This window comes from Rhinatrema bivittatum, chromosome 6 (assembly GCF_901001135.1).
Source record: "Rhinatrema bivittatum chromosome 6, aRhiBiv1.1, whole genome shotgun sequence".
Lineage (NCBI taxonomy): Eukaryota > Metazoa > Chordata > Amphibia > Gymnophiona > Rhinatrematidae > Rhinatrema > Rhinatrema bivittatum.
Genome location: NC_042620.1, coordinates 262,643,798 through 262,662,285, shown reverse-complemented (window position 1 = coordinate 262,662,285; position 18,488 = coordinate 262,643,798). Strand labels below are relative to the sequence as shown.

The 18,488-nt window shown below is 43.9% G+C and overlaps 1 protein-coding gene across 3 annotated transcripts in view; it reads left to right on the top strand.

The window, feature by feature from the left end:
• Window positions 1-1,306: 1,306 nt before the first annotated feature.
• Window positions 1,307-18,488, top strand: part of LOC115094218 (sulfotransferase 1 family member D1-like) — a 58,971-nt gene continuing 41,789 nt past the window's right edge. Inside the window, exon 1 of one of the 3 annotated variants that reach the window (XM_029607036.1) lies at window positions 1,307-1,392. Coding sequence is in view for 1 of the 3 variants with exons in the window: in XM_029607035.1 (XP_029462895.1) it covers window positions 2,462-2,478 (17 nt within the window). In the remaining 2 variants the exon portion in view is untranslated. Of the gene's footprint in view, window positions 1,393-2,446; window positions 2,479-6,023; window positions 6,150-18,488 lie in introns of those variants that run through there. The other 2 variants (XM_029607035.1, XM_029607037.1) reach the window with 2 other exon arrangements.

Genomic DNA, 18,488 nt, shown 5'->3' with positions numbered 1-18,488 from the left:
GAGCTTCGGGGTGGAGGAAAGTGTGGCGGCTCGTGGGAGGGCCCTGCGACCTGCTGAACGCAACACAGGCCTTCTGACATTAGCCTATTGCAGCCTGTAGGAATGTGTATTTGTTTAATCTTTTAAATGAAATGAAAAACGAACGAAGTTTCATATGTTTTTGTTTCATTTTAAAATAATGTCAGCCCCATCGGAAAAAGAAAAAACCACTCCCAGGCTCTCCCCTGATTTTTCTCCCAGCTCTTCTTATCCTACTGAAGAATCTTCATGAGGAAGAAGCCATCCCCAGTCACTCCTGCCCTATGCTGCAATTACAAATGGCACCAGCAGACCAAGACGGGCACCATTGTTAATTTTATTCCATACAAAGTAGCACCAGCCTGGGTCTTGGGTTTGCGGTTCCACTTTGTATGGAATAAATCTAACAGTGGCGCTGGCCTCAGTCTGCAGGAGCCATTTCTAAGTAAACCACTGGTGGGGGAAGAGGGACTGGGGATTGCTCCTGCCCTGTGAATATTCTTCAAAAAGGTATAAGGAGTAGGGGGAAAACTGATGAGATTAGAGGAAGGGCTCAGGAGATTTTTCCTTCTTCAATAGGGCTAACATTTTCTTTTTCCTGAATTATTTTTTACATTTTGTTGCTTATTTCTTATGTGCTTATTTATTTATGATTTATCGATCACCTTTTTGAAGAGATTCACTCAAGGCGGCATACAACAAATTTAGTTTAACGATCTGTACACAGGGGCACCAAAGCAGTGAACCCTATAGTCCCACATGGAGGGGAAGAGTGGCCTGCGTGAGGGGGTCTCACGCATTCTTTGCAATGCTTGACCAAGCTTAATAGTAGAAATTGTGACCTTTTACTTTCACACTTGAGTTTCTTCTGTTGATATTGTTAAGTATGCTTGGAGCCCTTCTATAGTGTATTCGATTTCATAACCCTCTGGATGTACAGTCTCTGCATACTCTAGTTCAGGGAAGGGCAGGGAAAGTCTTTTGAAAGTAACTTTCACAAACACGGAGCCAGGCCACGCCCATCTGGGCACTCAGCCATTCCTCGGAGCCAGCCTCACGCCACTCCTACCCCACTTACAGCTGAAATATAGAAACCTGACGGCAGGAAAAGACCATACGGTCCATCCAGTCTTCCTGTCCAGTTTATCCAGTCCTTGCAATTCCCATCACTCCCTCAGAGATCCCCTGTACTTATCCCATGTTTTCCTGAATTCAGTTCGTGGCTGCATCCAGCCCGTGGTTCTTCCCCTTACACAGGACTAATCTTTAACCACCAACCCTCCCCTCCCTCCGACCTTTATAGATCACATCGCAAGTTCAGTTCCCTCCCTTCCTGGAGCAGCTGCAGGCAGGAAAGGAAGCTCTGCTGTTTAGGTCAGTCCTACACCGTGGCTGGAAGCAGGGACCTGTGCCCTGCGGCTCTGCTCTCCCCTCCCTGTTGCTTCCGTGTCTTTCTCTCCCCCCTCCCCCCTTGCTTTTGAACTCTATGTGACTCCTCTAGCCCTTCATAGACCCATAGAAGACAGAGAAGTGCCAGCAACAGGAATAACCACAGAGTTCGAAGGTGCCAGGGCATGGAGCGGGAGTGGGAACGAAAGACAGGAGCAGGAACAAGATGAATGCTCCGGGAGGGGAGAGGGAAAACTGTATACAGAGGAGAGGGTGGGAGAGCCAGCACTCAGGAAATGGAGACTGAGAGGGGATGGGGAGACAGCAGGGACTTTGTAATTGGATGAAGAGAGGAGTAGGAGTAGAGGGGTTTATTAAATGGACTGAAGGACATAGGGGATCAGCTGGAGAATGCAGAGGGGGTCCAGACTTGATATGGAGGTCTGGAAAGGCAGTGAGAGACAGTGGAAAGGAATGGGTTTGTGAAGCGGGTGAGAGGTCTGAAATGGAGCTGGGAAAAAGGGGAATGGGATGCTGGGTAAGAGATTAGAAGAAGGGGCCTAGAGGTGAGGGAGTGATGAGTGACAAGGAAGGAGCTGGGCAGGTGGTGAGAAGCAGAGGAAAGTGGTTATGGACCAGGGAGAGGGTGAATACAGAGGGTGGAAATGGAGGTGAAAGTCAGAGGAGGAATAGGCTGGGGACTAGTGAGACAGAGGAGGACTAAGAGTACTGGAGAAAGGGTAAGAGAGCATGGAGATGGACTGGGAAGACAGAGAGAGGAGAATGGAAAGCTGTTGTGTAGTTGAGAAGTGAAAATAGGAAGACTGAGAACTGGAAGGTAAGAGAGAGAAAAGGAGGGGTTAAATCATGCTATAAGTGGATAGAGAGAAAAGCAAAAGCAGAAAAGAGAGATGAAAGGGAAAATCAATGTCAGAAATATAGGGGAAGAAGACAGGAGAAGAGAGAAGAAATGGAAATGGAAAATAGACTCTGAAATAGGAGTTAGGAGAAGCAGAAATAAAAAGACTGGGACCAACGCAATTAGAAAAATAAAATGTCCAGACAACAAAGGTAGAAAAAATCATTTTATTTTCAGTTTCAATGATTGGAATATGTTGGTTTTGGGAATGTGTATCACTTATGTCTTTGCATTTTCCCCAATATAGGAAATTACATTTCTGTTTTACTTTTCTGGTGTTGCACTGAATGCAGGGTCTGGCTTCTTGGGGTTTCCATTTCAATTTTTGTGTATACATTTTAAATTTGCGGTCCCTTATTCTGTATCTGGTGAGGGTCTGCCTTCTGATTTGTGTGTGTGATACAGGGGAGCATGTAGCTTCTGTGTGGGAGTCTATATCACTTCAGATTGTTTTATTGTTCCAGTAGAAGGTGTATTGGTATTCTGGGGACCAGTATAATATTTGCACTTTGCAGTGTTGCCTTTTAATAGGTTGGGTTGTTACTGTTTCAGACTGGCTTTTAGCATGTTGGGGTACAGCAGGTTTGCACTATAGGTTCTGAATGTGTTCTTTTGTAGGGTTCTGTATTACTTCACAGAGTGCCTGGTAGCAGAGGGTGTCTGTGTTGCTGACACCCCTAGAATTAGCTACCTACATTCCTGTGCCCACTCTGCAGAACGTCCCTGGATAAATTCCCTTGCCCATGCAGAATTCATACACTTCAAATTCATGCTGAACACTTTACAGTCTGCTATTGCACTTGCCAAACAAGACTACTATGTGCATCTGACAAACTCTTACATCCAACCCTCACCATCTTTTTGCCACTCTCAATTCATCCTCAAAGTTCCTTCACCTCCGTCCTTCCCTTCTCTCTCTGCCCAGACTATGGCTGACGACTTCCATGACAAGATTCACAAAATTACTATTTCACCTTTACCTGCCTCTCTCCCACTTATTTCCTCTACCCTTCCCTTAGTCTCTGCTACTCTCACCTCCTTTCCTGAAGCAACAGTGGAGGAAACTGCTTGTTTTCTCTCTTTCTCCAAACTCACTACTTGTTCCTCTGACGCTTGTCCCCCACCCAGTTCTTCAGCTTCCTTCCATCTGTCACATCCTCAGTCTATCACTCTCCACTGCTTCTGTGCCAGCTGCCTTTAAATGTGCTGTAATCATAACACTCTTTAAAAACCCCTCACTGGATCCTACCTGTCCTGCCAACTATCTTCCCATCTCCCTTCTTCCTTTTGCCTCCAAACTGTTCACCACTGCTGTCTTCACTTTCATATAGCTCAAGGCATTCTTGATCCATTCCAGTCTGGTTTTCGCCCTCTACATTCAACTAAAACAGCCTTTGCCAAAGTTTCCAATGACCTGTTTATGGCTAAAGCTAAAGGTCTTTATTCTATCCTTATCCTCCTTGACCTGTCTGCTGCTTTTGAGACTGTTGATCACTCTTACTCCTTGTACTCTGCCCTCGCTTGGATTTCAGGACTCTGTCCTGTTTTGGTTTTCTTCTTACCTCTCCCATCGCACTTTTAGTGTTTCCTCTGGTGGTTCCTCCTTCTCTACTGCCATTCCACTATCAATTGGTGTGCCTCAGGGCTCCGTCATGGGCCCTCTTCTCTTCCCCCTATATACTAATTCCCTTGGTGCTCTGATTTCTTCTCATGGCTTTCAATACCATTTTTATGCTAACGAGTCTCAGTTTTACCTTTCTACACTAGAAATTTCATCAGAAATCCAGTCCCAGATCTCAGCCTGCTTGTCTGACACTGCTGCCTGGATGTCCCACAGACACCTTAAACTCATCATGGCCAAGACGGAGCTCCTTATCTTCCCCCCCTCCCCCCCAAGTCAACATCCCCTCTTCCTCCTTTCTCTATTTTTGTGGTTAACGGTCATTCTCCCAGTCCCCTCAGCCTGTAACCTAGAAGTCATCTTAGACTCCTTTCTTTCCTTCTCTATGCATATCCAAAACACTGCTAAAATGTGCCATTTCTCTATAATATTGTCAAACTCCGTCCTTTCCTTTCTGAACTCACCACTAGAATCCTTATCCACTCTCTCATCTCTTCCCGCTTAGACTATTGCAACCTGCTCCTCACAGGTCTCCCGGCAAGCCATCTCTCTCCACTGCAATCTGTCCTACATTCAGCTGCACGACCTATCTTTTATCAAAGCCTCTACTTTCACATAACGCCTCTTCTGAAGTCACTGCATTGACTCCTTATACGTTCCCGCATACAGTTCAAGCTCCTCTTTCTCACCTACAAATGCCTTCACTCTGCAACACCTCACTACCTCTCCTCTCTTTCCTCTCTTTACACACATCCTCGTGCACTCTGCTCATCAGACAAGTCATTCCCATCTGTGCCTTTCTCCTCCTGACTCCATACTTTCCACCTGGCTATGCTGTGTGCTTGGAATAGTCTTCCTGACCTGGTGCATATTCTCCCTCTCTCACCGTGTTTAAATTCCATCTAAACCCCACCTTTTTGAAGCTGTTTTTAAATCTTAGGCCTGATTGTCTGCTTTTAGCCTTATTAATTAACTTTCTTTTCTTTTTTTAACCATTGTCTTGTTTTATGAAATACCTCAAATCTCTTGCCCTGTATGTTTGTCTTATTAGATTGTAAGCTCTATTGAGCAGGGACTGTCTTTTTGTATGTTTGTACAGTGCTGTGAATGTCATGTAGTCCTATGGAAATGTTAAGTAGTAGTAGTGGTAGGGTTATCAGGAGTTTACTGTTCTTATTTTAAAATTAAGATTGGTCATGTATGTCATGAGGGTCATAAAAAACACATGCACCTCCTGGTTTGGTTTGTATTGATACACTGACACTAATAAAAACGTATTCACAGGTGGAGGGGGATTAAAGGAAGCATGAGACAGAGCATGTATGTGTATGTGTGTGAGTGAGCATATGTGTGTGTGAAAGAGAGTGAGCAAGCCTTTGAGCATGTTTGTGAGCATGAGCCAATGAGCCTGTGTGTGCGTAAGTGAATCTGTGCAAGAGAGAGTGAGAGCCAGTGAGCATATTTGTGAGTGAATGAGCCTGTGTGTGAAGGAGTGTGGGAGAAAGCATCTGAGAGGGAGTGTGTGAGTCAGTGAGCATTTATAAGTGAGCATTTGAGGGATTATGTGTGAGAATGAACATATATATTAGACTGTGTATGAGAAAGGAGAAAGTCTGTGCATATCCCTTACCTCCCAACTAATCCATGACAATCTCAGGATGACTGGAATCAAAATTCCCAGACAAGGCAAGTGGGTTTTTTAAAAAATTATTATTATTATTTAGTCTTTGATGTGAATGATATATTTTATTAGTGTTTCAGAAATGTTTTAAAATGTTTGAGTATAATTATTCGATGTTCTGTTCATTAGTTGTTTTGAAATATTTATTCTTTTTATTTGTATGATTTTACTATTAAGATTGATTTTTTTTATAATTCTTGATTTTATTGTTCAATGTTTTGAGAAATGGTGATTCTGGGGGGAAGCAGGAGGACGAGGAGAGGAGGGCCGTCCAGTCTCCCTAGAGCCTGCACAGCTTGCGATAATATCTGCAGTTCCTGCCTACCCAGTTGGAGTGGATCGGAGGTGAGCCGAGTGACATCAGAGAAGGGCAACAGGCTGCTGGTTTAAAATTTGCGGCAGTCTGGTGAACTCTGGGAAGCTGGAGGACGAGGAGAGGAGGGCCGTCCAGTCTCCCTAGAGCCTGCACAGCTTGCGATAATATCTGCAGTTCCTGCCTACCCAGCTGGAGCAGATCGGAGGTGAGCCGAGTGACGTCAGAGAAGGGCGACAGGCTGCCGGTTTAAAACTTATGGCAGTCTGGTGAACTCTGGGGAAGCTGGAAGACGAGGAGAGGAGGGCCGTCCAGTCTTCCTAGAGCCTGCACAGCTTTTGATAATATCTGCAGTTCCTGCCTACCCTGCTGGAGCAGATCAGAGATGAGCCGAGTGTTGTCAGAGATGGGCGACAGGCTATCAGTTTAAAACTTGCAGCAGTGCGGCACACTGTCGCCACCGGCATGCCGCCTAAGCCGCGTGTTCTGAAAGGGCGCGTGGCTTTGACCGGCTTAGACCGGCGAGAATGGAGGACTGGACTAATTGTGATAGTAGCTTTCTGTGCTTTTCTCTCTCTCCCCAGAATAGATAGGGAGAAAGAGGAAAGCTAAGATAATTCTATCCTCGCCAGTAGCATATAGAGGCCCAATGGACAATCATGTGTTACGCTTGGTGGAATTGCCAAATGAGGACAGTGTGGGGGCATCTTTGGCTGCCTCCTTGAGTCCCGGCGAAGGGCTGTCGTCACCCCCTCAACCATTGACGTTATCTTCAATATTAGGGAATCTGATATTAGACACTTTGCCAGTAGGTAATGCAGATATTGGAAAAGATAACTGTCTTTCTTTAACTGGAATGTTATCTAATCAGGTGTCCGCTGTGGGGGATGAACTGGGAAGTGGAGGAATGAATAGGCAAAAGTTAATGCCTATCAATCCTCCTAACAATGTCACCCTAGAAAAGTTATGGAAAATGATGTCAAAATTAGACCTAAATGTTTCTCAAATGAATGCATCTCTAATGACTACTGTTAATAATAATAGAATATTGATTGATGATCAAGTACAGAAATATGCAAGTATTGAGCAAGATCTAGGGATACTTATATCTAAAATACAGTTGATACAGGCTATAGAAGCAACACATATTAAGGATAGTTTAATAATACATAAGGAAATAGAAAATGTTGAAAATTTGATACGTATAAAAAAATCTACGGGTGGTTAATTTTCCCCAAACAAGACTACTATCTCCGATAGAAATGTTTAAAAAATATTTGAGGGAAATTCTATTATAATGAAGTGGATCTACCAGTGATTTAAAAAATATTTTACGATATAGTTTCTCTGACCCACTTCATTTAGAGACATTTTTGGTAGATAAGACCTCAGGAGGTGAAAGAATAGACGACCATTAATAAGTATATAACTCTTCTCTCTCCTCAGTAATAGAATTCCAAGAGGAATCTTATACTAGGGGTGTGAATCGTGTGATCGATCGTCTTAATGATCGATTTTGGCTGGAGGGGGAGGGAAATCTGATCGTCGTGTTTTGTTTTTGTTTTTTTTTAAATCGTTAAAAATCGTAAATCGGGGGAGGGCGGGAAAACCGGCACACCAAAAAAACCCTAAAACCCACCCCGAATATTTAAAACAAATCCCCCACCCTCCCGAACCCCCCCAAAATGTTTTAAATTACCTGGGGTCCAGTGGGGGGGTCCCGGCGCGATCTCCCTCTCTCTGGCCACGGCTGCGTTAAGAGAAATGGCGCCGGTGGCCCTTTGCCCTTATCATGTGACAGGGCAAAGGTAGCGCCGGCGCCATTTTGGTTCCTGGCTCCCGACGTCACGTGTGCAGGAGATCGCCCCCGGACCCCCGCTGGACCCCCAGGGACTTTTGGCCGTCCTGTGGGGGCCTCCTGACCCCCACAGGACTTGCCAAAAGTCCAGCCCCCCAAGCTGGCCTCCCCCGCTGGACTTTTGGCAAGTTCTGTGGGGGTCAGGAGGCCCCCCCAAGCTGGCCAAAAGTCCCTGGGGGTCCAGCGGGGGTCCAGGGGCGATCTCCTGCACGCGTGACGTCGGGAACCAGGAACCAATATGGCGCCGGCGCTACCTTTGCCCTGTCACATGATAAGGGCATTGGGCCACTGGCGCCATTTCTCTTAATGCAGCCGTGGCCAGAGAGAGGGAGATCGCGCCGGGACCCCCCCACTGGACCCCAGGTAATTTAAAACATTTGGGGGGGGGGTTCGGGAGGGTGGGGGATTTGTTTTAAAGGTTCGGGGTGGGTTTTAGGGTTTTTTTGGTGTGCCGGTTTTCCCGCGCCCTATTTAACGATACAATACAAATGCCCCTGACGATAGGAGTGAGTGCCGAGGTGGTGACCTGGATTGCAAATTGGTTGACGGACAGAAGACAATGTGTGATGGTAAATGGAACCTTCTCTGAAGAGAGAGCGGTTTTAAGTGGTGTACCGCAAGGATCGGTGTTGGGACCGGTCCTGTTCAATATCTTTGTGAGCGACATTGCGGACAGGATAGAAGGCAAGGTTTGTCTTTTCGCGGATGACACTAAGATCTGCAACAGAGTGGACATGCCGGAAGGAGTGGAGAGAATGAGACGGGATCTAAGGAAACTGGAAGAGTGGTCGAAGATATGGCAGCTGAGATTCAATGCCAAGAAGTGCAAAGTCATGCATATGGGGAGTGGAAATCCGAATGAACTGTATTCGATGGGGGGGGAAAGGCTGATGTGCACGGAGCAGGAGAGGGACCTTGGGGTGATAGTGTCTAATGATATGAAGTCTGCGAAACAATGCGACAAGGCTATAGCAAAAGCCAGAAGAATGCTGGGCTGCATAGAGAGAGGAATATCGAGTAAGAAAAGGGAAGTGATTATTCCCTTGTACAGGTCCTTGGTGAGGCCTCACCTGGAGTACTGTGTTCAGTTCTGGAGACCGTATCTACAAAAAGACAAAGACAAGATGGAAGCGGTACAGAGAAGGGCGACCAGGAAGGTGGAGGATCTTCATCGGATGACGTACGAGGAGAGATTGAAGAATCTAAATATGTACACCCTGGAGGAAAGGAGGAGCAGAGGCGATATGATACAGACTTTCAGATACTTGAAAGGTTTTAATGATCCAAAGACAACGAAAAACCTTTTCCATAGGAAAAAAATCAGCAGAACCAGGGGTCACGATTTGAAGCTCCAGGGAGGAAGATTCAGAACCAATGTCAGGAAGTATTTCTTCACGGAGAGGGTGGTGGATGCCTGGAATGCCCTTCCGGAGGATGTGGTGAAGACCAGAACTGTGAAGGACTTCAAAGGGGCGTGGGATAAACACTGTGGATCCATAAAGTCAAGAGGCCGCCAATGAAGAGTGGATGACTCGCCAGAATGATGGCTACTGCCTGGAGACAATACCCTTATTCAATAAACGTACACATGCTTACTGTGACTCCAACATCGTTCTAGCTTCAACAGCAAGAGGAAATGTGGAATAAAGGATTTGCACTCACAAAGAGGGGAGTAGCTGGCTTGTTACGGCGGTTACTACCCCAAACCAAATAAGCCTGATACTTCAATTTCTATGCATATACAGCATAGTTCTCTGCTTCAACGGCAGGGGAGAAGAAAAAAGGGTTCGCACTCACAAAGCGGGGAGTAGCTGGCTTGTTACGGCGGTTACTACCCCAAACCAAATGTGCCTGATACTTCACTTTCGATGCATATCCAGCATGGCTCTCTGCTTCTACAGCATGGGAGAAGAATAAACTGATACTTCAAGCATATCCAGCATAGCTCCCTGCTTCAACGGCAGGGGAGAAGAAAAACAACCAATAAGGGCTGTATAACATAGTCTGGGTAAAACAAATAAGCATGGGTGTAGCTTGCTTATTGCGGCGGTTACTACCCCTACTACCCCTAACTAATCAAGCTAGATATTTCACTTGGATGCAGCTCCATCACTGCTTTCTACATTAATGGTGGAGGTGGAAGGGAAATAGAACCAAGAGCTAAGAGAAACAGATAAGTATGAGAGAAAAAAATGTGTGAAGCTTGCTGGGCAGACTGGATGGGCCGTTTGGTCTTCTTCTGCCGTCATTTCTATGTTTCTATGTTTCTATAAATCGGGGGCATTTGTATTGTATCGTGCACTCTAACGATTTTGGACGATTTTAAAATTATCTGACGATAATTTTAATCGTTCAAAAACGATTCACATCCCTAATATGTTCATATTTAATATGTTACATGATAGTCCTCCAAATATGGGTTTGGGGAGCAGTAATTGTTGATTATTTGTTGTAATTATGTAAGAGAGGTAATCTGTTTTCTCAATTTCATGAATTTTTGTAAAAATCTTTTAATGAAAATCAATAAAGAATAAATTTAAAAAACAAAAAAAAAATGGTGATTCTGGTTTTCTGTTATTGCGCTGCATTGTTGCTGTTTCCCATTCCGTTTTTGTTTGATATTTCTGTTTACATTTTTATGGTCTCATCCTTCTACATTTCATGACGGTCTGTCTGTGTTCTGCACGTGTGCAGTTAGTGTAGTGCTCTCTGTGCCAGACTGGAACGCTTTTCTGAGAGCTGCACAGCAGAAATCATCATTAGACAAGAAGTGACTTGCTTCTGATCCCATTTCCCCCCCTCATCCCTTCTCCAGGAGGCAGAGCAATGACTCTTCTTTGAATAGCTGTGCTGGAAACACACTGAGATCAGTAGCAGCTTGTTTGGCTTTGGGCAGGCCTCCTCCGGTCTCTGCTCCACTTCCCTGAAGAAGAGCAGCAAGCGTGGATGCATTGGATCCCACCCTCTCCTGAATATGCAAGAAAGCAAAGCCGCTGCTCCTGGCAGGCCCACCTTCCCTCCCAGGGGCGGATTGGCCTATCGGGCCTTTGGGCATGCCCCAGCGGGCGGATCCAGCCAATCTTGCGATTGGTGTTGGTCGCAGTAGCCCCCTGCCTGCAGAGCCGCTGCAATCAACTGCAGGCCCCGCTGTGGTTCTCCAGCAGCAGGGGCTTCCCCAAGGCTCTCCACTCACTCCTGCTGCCACAAGGCTTTTACCCATGGCTGTGGGTCCCTCAGCATGGTGGGGAAGTAGGGACTGGGGGAGGGGGCATTAGCTTTGTTTTGAGGTTGAGGGGGATTCAGGGAGTAATTTGTAGGAGTTAAGAGGAATGGGTGGGAGTTTCTGAGTGAGATTGGTCAGGGGATGTTTGGAAGTTGGGTTGGTTTGAAGGAAGAAAAGATCCAAAAACAGCACACTGGTTTACGATGCTATGTTGGTTTATCGATCCAGGCCACATTTATTTATTTATACGTCTTTTATATACCGAAGTATTGGCAGGGGCCTTCACTCCGGTTTACATTTATAACAACGCTATACATTGAAATCAGATGAACAGTTTAAACAGAGTTAAAGTTATAATGAATATATATAAAAACCTGTTAAAGGTCTAAATATGTCAGAACTGTTAAAAGACATAGACATACTTTACCATATTTATAATTAAATCAGAAAATAGACAAGGATAAGTAATAGCTCTTGGGAACAATACCTGCATCTATTGGGAGCAATATTCTACCTGCACCTTCGCATACCCCAATGTATATCTTAATCTCTCGTCCCCCTCTTATTTTTCCTCCTCCAAGTTATACATCCTTGTTATAATGTAACTTTACTCTCCTTCAAATTGTATTTACTGTTTGGTTGGTTATAGTTCCTAATTGTTTGATGTAAACCGAGCTGATTTGATTTGTATCAAGAAATTCGGTATAGAAAAGCCTTTAATAAATAAATAAATAAATAAATACAGACGGTGGGTTAGAGATATATTATCAAGTGATATGAAGGTTAAGATGATCAGGTAGTGAGATGATTGGATAAGTACGGGGTAGGGGGAAGAGCTGAGGGGAAGAGGGGAGGATGGGTCTGGAGGAGGAGATAAAAGAAAAGAAAAGAGGAGGGGGAAATGGTGGTTAGGGCAAGTGGAGGAGGGGGATATATGTAATTTTCATAGTCATTGGTTTAACCTATTCTGTCTTTGTAAACTTGCTTGAAGAGCCATGTTTTGAGTAGTTTTTTGAAGAGTTTGGTGTTGTTTTGTAGTCTGAGACTGGAAGGAAGAGTGTTCCAGAGGATAGGTCTAGCAATTGAAAAGGATCTTTTTCTGGTGGTAGTTAATTTGGCTGAGGTGAGTAGAGGGATTTCTAGACGTGCTTTATTGGTAGATCTCGTGTTGCGTTGATTGTGGTGAATTTGTAGAAGGGAGTTGAGGCAATCGTGGTCATTGTGGTGGATAGAGTTGTGAATCATTGATAGTGTTTTGTATTCGATTCTTTTTGCTATGGGGAGCCAGTGTAGCTCTTTTAGCACGTCAATCACATGGTGATAAGGCTGAGGGATGGATCTGGTGGGGCTTCATATTTCAAATGACATCTGATTTCAAAATTGTATCCCTCAATGTTCAAGAGATCTCCACCCCAGTGAACAGATCCAGGATTCACTGGGGTGGAATTTTTGCCAGAAACCCATTTGGTGGCAGGTGAACATGAGAAATTGGGTAGGGCTTTGGTGAGCCAGGTTTATGCAGCATCTTACTTGACTAAGATCAGGGGCACATGTATACTGATACATAAGAATTTGCCTTTTAGAGAACCTAAATCCTGTTGTGATCCTGAGGGCCGATTTGTGATTTTGGTGAGGACTTTGCTAGATCAATCTATGACCCTTGTCAATGTATATGGCCCTAACAGTGGTCAATCCGACTTTTATAAAGGGCTTCATATCACACTCTCGGGGTTGGGAGTGGGTGAGAATTGTATAGGGGGCGACTGGAATGTATGTGTGAATCCCAGTCAGGACAGGTCAGCCTTGGATGGCCATAACATTTCCCCTTGTCTGGGTTTTGTTAAACTGCCATATCCTTTTCTCCTTGAAAGATGTATGGAGAGAGAGGAAGCCCTCTGGGAGGGATTATGCCTTCTTTTTATCATGTCACCAAACTTACAGTAGGACTGAGTTTTTCATGTGCAATCTTTCTCTCACACTTAAAATATTTGAGAGTGATATCCTGTCATGCACCATTTCTGACCATCTGGCTATCTTCGTTTCCTTTGGTGTGCAGCTTCTCTCACATTCATTTCGCCCATGGAAATTGAACCCTTCTCTATTGGACAAGAAGGATTTTAAAGCATTGATTGAGGATACTATAACTGATTTTGACTCCCATAATACGGTAGAAACATGTGATCCTACTCTGCACTGGGAATCTTTAGAAGCAGCTCTTCATGGGCAAATAGTATCACACGCCAATCATTTTAATAAACAGTGGAAATGCAAACAGGCTACACTCAAAGCACAAATTTGTGAGCTCGAGAAAAAACATAAAGTAGGTGGGTCACAAATAACTCTGAGAAGGTTAACCTTGGCAAGAGATGAGTTGAAAGGCTTTCAAACCTCCCATATTGAAACAGCATTACTGTTCACTAAGCAGAAATATTATGAACGTGGGGCGAAGGCTGGCTCCATATTGGCCAGGGCTATTAGGGAAAGGATAAATAATTCCATTATATTAGGTATCTGTGATGGTTAGGGTCAGATAACTTATATGCACTTAGAAATTAATAAACTTTTCACTTCTCACTTTTTGCAATTGTTTGAAGCTCAACCAGCACCCATAGAGGATGATATGGCCTTCTTTTTCAAATCTTGGGTTCAGCCAAAGTGATCACAGAAGGGGGTAAAGGCTCTTAAAGAGCCAATACTGGTCAGTGATGTGGAGTCAGCTACCAAAACTTTGGCTTCTGGGAAGAGTATTGGCCCAAATGGATTCGTTCTGGAATTTTATAAGTCCTTTGTGGAACTTCTAGCCCTGTTGACTATATGATATGTTCAATTATATCAATGAACCAGGCGCATGAATTGGTAATCTTACTGCATCCCCAATCGTTCTGATTGAGGGTGCAGCTTAGCCTTGTTGTTGCAGTTACCAAGTCCTTGGCAAGCCACTGATCTGGATCAGAAAGACATCTGAGTTTGCCATTCAGGCAGATAAACTTTCTTTCCAATCAGTCCTCAAGACAAAGATTCTTTAAGTTTGAAATTATTTATTGGACAGGTATATTCTACTTACAATTGTCGCATCTCAAACGTAAGCCCCAAGGCAAAGATCTTTGGTAGCTGGAGACAGGGTAGCAGGAGAGAGAAGGAATTTTCTTGTGTTGCAGGAGTTAGTTTATGATAGAGGTAGGGAGCTTGAGGGATATGAGCCTGATTTAGTCTTCAGAAGAAGGCAGTAAAAAAGAAGGTAAAAACTCGATCATTTCAGGAACTTTACAGAGCGCTGCTAGCTCTGAAGCCCGCATGGGCAAGACTGTGCTCTCACCAAGAGCTGCTAAGGGAAAATGTCCCCACAAGCTGGGGGCAGGGGGCAAGATCCAATGGCAGCGAGCCTAAGAACCATGTGACACGGGGGAACATGAAGGGTAGTCCCTTGAGCCTATAAGGCCCCTAGGAAGACTCAAGTTAGATTGAGGGGCATTCGAGCTCTTCAGATAGTGAGAGAAAGTGGAGGGGGGAGGGAGCTTCTCTTAAGGGCAAAGGCTCCTCTTAAAGGCAAGGCTCACAGACTTTTATCATGGGTTACAAAAAGTGTTTCAGTATCAAGAATCCTCAGAAGGGAAGGACTGCACTAAACACAGTTAAACTACAGTACATGTACCCACTGCTGGGGACAGAACAGCCACTGTACCTGGAAGGAAAGTCCATTCATAGCACTTTGGTGCATATTTTGGTGGTTTGGAGAACTTTACGCAAAAAACTGGGTTACATCGAAGATGCTTTTACTTATAGGTCCTGAATTGTTAAAAACCCCTGCTTGTCTCCTTGCACTTTCTCTCCGGATATAGATATCTGGCAAGCCTCAGGATTTAGGATTATGTTTTTTAGGTCAATTTCTGGTGGAATTTCAAATTCCGGGCCATACTAGATACCTGTATCTACAGATGTGACAGGCCTTTTTATGACCTCCAGGAACTGAGCCTAGCTGGGAGGAATGTAAGGGGATAGAGGTAGTTCTATCCTGTGTGTGTGTGTGTGGAGGTGGGGGGCGACATTTGATTTCTGTGTTCTATATTATTGTCAGAGCAGATATTGTGGGAACTTCCACACATCAAGGACTAATTGCTCAGTGGAACGAAGACCTGAATTTAGCTCTGGATGCTAAAATATGTAGTCTATCTGGAAATCCTCAGGATGTATTGAAAAGTCATGAACTTATGTTTAAATTCGTTTATACCGAACACCTGTATTCTTTGCTAAATTCAGTGCTGTTAGTACCTTATGTTGGAAAGACTGTAGGCAAAGGGGGCCACAATTACACATGTGGTGGGAATGTGAGTGCATCTAGTCCTTTTGGGGTCAAGTAATAGATAATATCTCAACTAAGTGTTGTTAAGGTCCTTCTCTGGATCCCTATTTTTTGTTGGGTGAATGGCCTAATAGATCTTGTATGCAGGGATACAGGAAGCTGTCTGTCTATTGTTTGACATTTGTGGATGCAGGCACCTTCTCTTTCCAGTTGGGAGCAGAAGATGGCGGATATTACTAATCCTGAGAGACTCACAATGGCTCTTCAAGAACAAATAGACAGAGATATAGACATTTGGTCCCCTATTGGAGGTAGCGAGTTGAGATCTTATCCTCCTCAAGCTGATGGGGCTACAGTTTGTTTCTGGATTTTGTTGTTATCCATCTGTGCGTAAGGGATGACTTTATTTGTGATGCAGTGGTTATGAGATCTGATTCTGTCGATTGTAAGTGTGCTTTGTAAATAAAGTTTAAAAAAACCCCAAAACTCAGTGTACCATAAGCCATCATGAACACAGCAGGTTTTTATAGTGTGAAGAATGTCTCTGTGGACAATGTCTGTAGCAATGGGCTGCAAATTACTTGATCTTAACGTAAAAAGGGAGATAGGGACAAGTTGGCATGTGGGGACCAGTGGATCCCTACATTTGTAATGCTGCCTTTTTCGTAGGTGACTTAAATGCATTTTCCTTAAATGTTGATGGTATTCATTCACCAATTATACGGAAGAAATTGTTGAACTTTTTTCATAAATCTAAAGCACATATTGGGCCAGATTTTTAAACCTCTGCACGGGCGTAGATTTGTGCGCGCAGCCCGGCATGCACAAATCTACGCCCGATTTTATAACATGCGCACGTAGCCGCACGCATGTTATCAAATCCAGGGTTGGCATGCGCAAGGGGGTGCACACTTGTGCACCTTGCACCTGCCAAGTCCTAGGGGAGCCCCGATGGCTTTCCCTGTTCCCTCCGAGGCCACTCCGAAATCAGAGCGGCCTCGGAGGGAACAGGGAAATCGGAGCGGCTTTGGAAGGAACTTTCCTCCCGCCCCCCCTGACCTTTGTTGACAAGGGTGTAGGTTGCGGGCACTGGCACAACCGTTGAGTCGGAGGCCTCGGCCCTGCCCTCGCACCGTCCCCGGCCTGCCCACTTCCCGCCCATTTTTTTCAAGCTCCAGGACATATGTGTGTCCTGGGGCTTGCGCGCGTTGCTGGGCCTATGCAAAATAGGCTCGGCGTGCGTAGGAGCGGGTTTTCAGGGTTACGCACGTAACTCTTTGAAAATCCGACCCATACTTTTTTCCAAGAAACTCATTTAACGCCAACTGAACACAAAGGGCCAGATTTTAAAAGGGTTGCGCGCGTACCTTATGCGCGTAACCCTTTTAAAACCCCCCCTGCGCGCGCCGAGCCTATTTTGCATTCTTTAAAATTAGTCAAAGTGCCAGGCTTAGACAGCTTCAGATCTGAATTTTACAAATTGCTTTCTACTAAGGTTTCAAAGCCACTACTTGATATGTATAATTATTGCTTCACTCAGGGAGATAATCACTTTTTAATTAGAGAGTTTTGAAACCAGGACGGGATTCCACCAGTTATGGCTCCTACGGGCCTATTTCTCTAATAAATGTGGATGTTAAATTGTTGGCCTGAATTTTACATTATTTACATAGCTTGAGTTTTCAGACTCAATGGTGGTAATAATACCTGTTCAACTTGGTTGCATTGTTTTTGTGTAGATGGATGGTTGAGTGTCTTGTCTTGTTTGTATTTATTTATTTATTTGAAAGTTTTGTATACCGACATTCGTTAAGAAAACATCACATCGGTTTCCATAGAACAATGAATAGCCGACAGAGCTTTACAATGAACCTGATAAAATAAACTAGGGAGGGGGTGAAGAAGGGGGGAGTGGGATTAAAGGGTGAGGGAGACCAAGGTTATACTGTACATATGGGTTAACATAAGAACATGGTTAAATACAATTATAATTAGCGTACATGAGAATTATAGTTAATACAAATATAGATAATGTACAATGTGTGGGCTCTTGTATCCTTGCTGACATTATGAGTTCACTGCATTCAATGTTACCTCCACACTGATTTTATATTTACTTGTCTTTATCGAAGGTATACAAATGGTAAAAAACTGTTAATCTGTTCCTTGATTTGATTGAACTTTCTGATGTGTCCTCGAAATGATTATTCACCACTCTAATGAATAATTTGAAATTATTGAGGTTTGGTGCTGAATTTATACAAAAAAAAATCTGGTGTCAGTAGCCTGTGACGGTGCAACTGTCATGAGAAAGATGAGGTAAAGATGTTTATTCAGGATGAATTTCCATATGTAGCATTCAACTATTGTGCTAACCACAGGCTTTCAGTTGATGACACTATAAAAGAAGTTGCTGGACTGGATCGATTTAAATCTTTGATTGATAAACACTATGTACTTTATCATGCATCACACCAAAATGCTAGAGATCTGAAATCATGTGCTAATACGCTGGAGCCGCAGCTAGTAAAACGTGGTAGGATTTTAAGCTTCTGATATGTATCAGCTGTTTGGAATAATTACGAGGCTCTTGTTCAGCATTTTAAAGTGGCCTCAAACGATAAAGTTCACAGAGATGTGAATGACAGAAGCACATTTGAAGGATTGCTCAAAAAGGTAACATCAGCTGAAGTCATTCTGGATTTAGGATTAATGTGCAACGCTTTACAAGAATTTCCTGAATTATCCCCTGAACTTCAGTCAAGAGACATAAATGTACATTGGGCACATCAAGCCATAAAAAATCAGTTAAGTGTGTTTGGAAACAGAGTTGATAAAGCCGGTTCTTATTACACAGAAGCAACAAAAGCTTTACATAATATGAATTTCAAAGCCTTTTCACGTCACAAAATAAGATGTTGTCAACTTGTCAATCCAGGACAATTTTATAGAGGCCTTCAAAATTCAGGTCAGAGAAGGGTAATGACAAACAGTGATTAAGACCTGCTGAACAGTGAGAAGGTTATGTATTCTGAAAATTGGCCAGTTAATGTTTAATCTGACTTTATGAATGCAGAATGAGAAATAAGACATTGTGTTTGCGATTTCAAGCTCATGAAAGACAGACAATTCGAGCACTTTGAGAATTTATCTTTAGTATTAATTC